The sequence below is a fragment of the Fundulus heteroclitus genome, chromosome 12 (genome assembly GCF_011125445.2).
Source record: "Fundulus heteroclitus isolate FHET01 chromosome 12, MU-UCD_Fhet_4.1, whole genome shotgun sequence".
NCBI lineage: Eukaryota > Metazoa > Chordata > Actinopteri > Cyprinodontiformes > Fundulidae > Fundulus > Fundulus heteroclitus.
This window is the reverse complement of record NC_046372.1, coordinates 32,699,711-32,703,923: the sequence shown is the minus strand read 5'-3', so window position 1 is coordinate 32,703,923 and position 4,213 is coordinate 32,699,711. Positions and strand designations below refer to the sequence as shown.

The 4,213-nt window shown below is 43.9% G+C and overlaps 1 protein-coding gene across 1 annotated transcript; it reads left to right on the top strand.

Annotated features, from left to right (window-relative positions):
• Window positions 1-2,407: 2,407 nt before the first annotated feature.
• Window positions 2,408-3,968, top strand: LOC105926828 (nuclear factor 7, brain-like). Its single transcript, XM_036143891.1, has 2 exons — window positions 2,408-2,488; window positions 2,587-3,968. The coding sequence occupies exon 2, from the start codon at window positions 2,604-2,606 to the stop codon at window positions 3,966-3,968; it is 1,365 nt and encodes a 454-aa protein (XP_035999784.1). The 5' UTR covers window positions 2,408-2,488; window positions 2,587-2,603.
• The last annotated feature ends 245 nt before the right edge of the window (window positions 3,969-4,213 follow it).

Below are 4,213 nucleotides of genomic sequence, written 5' to 3'. Positions count from 1 at the left end.
TGATGCAACTTCCACTCAGCTCAGCTCACAGACACAATTAAACCCTGTTGTTGACGTGCTTACATGATGCTTACTTTTTTCTTTCTTTCTTTCTTTCTTTCTTTCTTTCTTTCTTTCTTTCTTTCTTTCTTTCTTTCTTTCTTTCTTTTTTACATTGCCTCTCTGCATTATCTGAACCCAGTTGCCGCACAATAAGGTTGTGCGGCAACTGGGGAGCAAAGACAAAATGACAAAAAGAGGAGATCCAGCATATTATAGACGATCAGAGAGGAAAGAACACATCAGAGCATTGTCATTTATCATCAGGGCACTAACAAGTGTGCAGCTTAAATTGTTTAATGGTTGAGTGATTCTGCCAAATCATAATGACATGTTTAAAAGCTTGGCTATAGTGATTCCAAGGTATTAGCCTTGCTGGAAAGACTATTCTGTATAAGCAAAAAAGCATATATGTATGTTTTCATGCTGCATGAAAAGTATTTGTTTGAACATACAATATAAATTAAAAGCCATTTTTCAAAGCTGTTTCAAACATGTAAATCATTTAGAAAAGAAATAATGAGTGTGAATTATTGTTTGAATAAATGATGAATTCATTCATTTCCTCAGGAATATGAACAGAATCCTGTTTCATGAGGGGGGAAATATGCCCATTGAGTTTTCAGCAGGATAAAATCATCTAGAAAAAGAAGCATAGACTAAAATAGACATTGTTTATTACTTCTCTTAGTGAGGGAAATATTCTGTATCAAAAACATGACGTCTAAAGCAGATGAATAGCTTTGAGATGAAAAATACAAGCGCTCCACTGCCATGTTCAATATATGGTGAAACAGGGACCCCTGCTGGAGAATCAACTAATAAACACCGTTAACAACGACAGCAGAGGACTGTGAATTTACAGACAGACCTTTCAAAAGGTTTTTAAATGCGCACTTTGGAAAAAGCTCTCGGCTTCCCCTGGTTCTTTTATCTGATAATGTGGTGTTTGCATTGTAGACTTCTGTAGTAATAAAAAAGACTCTTCAAACCGTAACTATATTTTACCATATTTAATCTAAAAGGCAGAGGAATCGTTTACAGACACATCAGCGCTGATGGGCTCCTGATCGAACATGACGCAACGGCAATGAATGTGGCAAGAGCCCCGACTGATCATTTCTCAAACATTATAAAGAAGTCTAGGTACACGCCCATGCACTGGCTGTACGCTTCCTAACATGTGGTCAGTAAAATAATGTGTCACCACTTGGCTGCTATCTGATGACCTTGTGTCCCAGACTGTCTAGGTGTGCATGACGCTCCCAGGACCGACGTTCCACTCGTTCATCCCATTTCTACATTCTACTCATACGCCACATTTCTCAACTGATGGGCCCTAGTTTTCCCCAGAAAGTTAACCAAGTATAAACGTGGTCCACATGGTTTTCAGGAGGAGCTTCAAGGGCAGCTGACTTACGAGATCATAACTGAACTGGGAACCCTGGACCTTTAGCCTTTGCCAAAGATGAGTAACAAAGGACCCTCTGATAATACATTGGTAGATGTAAATGATGCAGAACACCTACTGAGAACATCAGAGAGCTGCTATATGAATACCAATAGTGTTGGTTGAGATACCTGGATAGGTAAAGTGTTTCTCCTGGAGGTGGACGCTCGAAGCAAAAATCAAAGCAGCATGGAGAGAAACTGACCAGCAATCAGGACAAAGGCGTCTTTGAAGAAAGAGGCCTGAGATAATCCTACAACCTGTCCAAACCAGAAGCTCCAGAGACAACCAACTAAGGCTTTCCAGCTCTGGCTGCACGCCTAAAAAGATACACTGGAGAAGCAGAAGCCAGGGGTACAACCAATATATTTTCCACCACACCATCTAAGGTCTGCTCTCAGTGGCAGGGTAATAACAGGAAACTAGACGCTCACAGAGTTGAACCTGAATGGTACTGCAGGAGCGTCAGAGAGAAGGAGGCATCACCTGAGACCAATAACTGGTTGGGGGAGCTAAAGACCGACCACAGCAATCTCCAGAGCAAGATCCTCCAGGAAGGAGGAGATTTCCTCAACACCACCTTGACCTCTAGAGGGTGTCAATCTAACAAAAAAAAACAAGAACACAGAACATGAAATGTGAGTTGTTAGTGGAGATCCTCCAAAAACTTTATGACAGAGGGAAAATAAATTTTCACCTAAACTTGAATAAACTGAAATATTAGAAAAAGATGGTCAGCTGCAGAACTTTTCTAATACTGAACCAACTGAGAATCCTCTAGAGGGCGTCACATATCTGCCTCGAGACTGATTAAAACAGGAAACCTCTAAAAAAAAAAGAAGCAGGAACCAGTTTAGAAAGTGTCAGAGACTCATCGAAAGTACACCATAAGAATCACCCTCATCATCTTCTTCATCAGCTACTCAGGGCAGACCAACACTGAACGAGGATAACAGAGAGAGCTGAGGGACCGAGACGCTGAAACACAGACTGCTGCAGGTGGAAACACAACAAGATCAAAGTGAAAGAGAAGAAAGTTTCTGCGGGAGGGAAACTGATTTCCTGGTTTAACGATCATCTGTCTGCTGTGTTTTCAGCTTTACTCAGAGACTAAATGGCTTCCAGATCAGAGGAGGATCTCTGCTGTCCGGTCTGTCAGGATGTCTTTCAAGATCCGGTTCTTCTGTCATGTAGCCACAGCTTCTGTAAGAAGTGTGTGAAGAACTGGTGGAAAGAGAAACCAGCACAAGAGTGTCCAGTTTGTAAGAGATCATCTAAATTTGAACCACCCTGTAATCTGGTTCTGAAGAACCTCTGTGAGACCTTCTTACAGCAGAGAGACCAGAGAGCTTCAGAGGATCTCTGCAGCCTGCACTCTGAGAAACTCAAACTCTTCTGTCTGGACCATCAGCAGCCAGTGTGTCTCGTCTGCAGAGATTCAGAGAAACACGTCAAGCACAGATTCAGACCCATCGATGAAGCTGCTCAGCAACACAAGAAGAACCTTCAGGAGACTCTGAAACCTCTAAAGAAGAAACTGGAGCTCAGGAAGAAAGTTCTAGAGGAGTTTGATCATACAGCAGAACACATTAAGGTCCAGGCCCAACGCACAGAGAGGCTGATTAAGGAACAGTTTAAGAAGATTCATCAGTTTCTAGCAGATGAAGAGGAGGCCAGGCTGACTGCACTAAGGGAGGAAGAGGAGCGGAAGAGTGGGATGATGAAGGAGAAGATGGAGGCTCTGAGAAGAGAGATAGCAGCTCTTTCAGACACAGTCAGAGCCACAGAGGAGCAGCTGAGAGCTGAAAACGTCTCATTCCTGCACAACTGCAAGGCTGCAGTGGAAAGAGTGCAGCGCTGCCCCCTGCTGGAGGATCCACAGCTGCCCTCAGGAGCTCTGATAGACCAGGCCAAACATCTGGGCAACCTGGCCTTCAACATCTGGAGCAACATGAAGAACATGGTCTCCTACACTCCTCTCATCCTGGACCCAAACACCGCTGGTTCAGAACTCATCCTGTCTGAAGATCTGACCAGTGGGACTTTAGGAGAGGAGCAGCAGCTTCCTGATAACCCAGAGAGGTTCAGATCTTGGCATTGTGTCCTGAGTTCAGAGGGCTTTAACTCAGGGAACCACAGCTGGGATGTTGATGTTGGAGACAGTAAAGACTGGGAGGTCGGTGTGATAGCAGAGTCTGTCCAGAGGAAAAGTCTCATGCAGTCTGGATGGTTGGTTCTCTGGTTCTCCGGGCGTAAATACTTAGCACGGTCTCCACCAGCTCCTGACATGGTTCTCTCGGTCCAGAAGAAGCTCCAGAGGATCAGAGTCAATCTGGACTGGGACAGAGGAAAGCTGTCCTTCTGGGATCTGGACACCAACACACAGATACACATCTTCACACACACCTTCACTGAGAAGATGTTTCCATACTTCTACACTGTGGATAAAGTTAAAATCTTACCGATGAAGATTTGTTAAAGTTACCGCACCCTGTTGGCAGTTAAACAGCTTAGTGGACCCCGGCTCTTTTGCCCTTAAGCGAACTCCACTTGTTGGATAGTAGCTTTAAAGGAATGACGCTCGAAACAGAAAACTATACTTCGACATGTTTAATCTAATGTGTCCATTTTGCCCCTGAGATAACTGTCCATTTGTCTGTGCATACCACATCTGTGAAGTCCTTTCAGAGGCGCAGACCCACCTCACCAACACAGGTGAACATC

Excerpts from the sequence above, each read along its gene's own strand:
- LOC105926828 (XM_036143891.1), top strand. The coding sequence starts at position 2,604 with ATGGCTTCCAGATCAGAGGAGGATCTCTGCTGTCCGGTCTGTCAGGAT.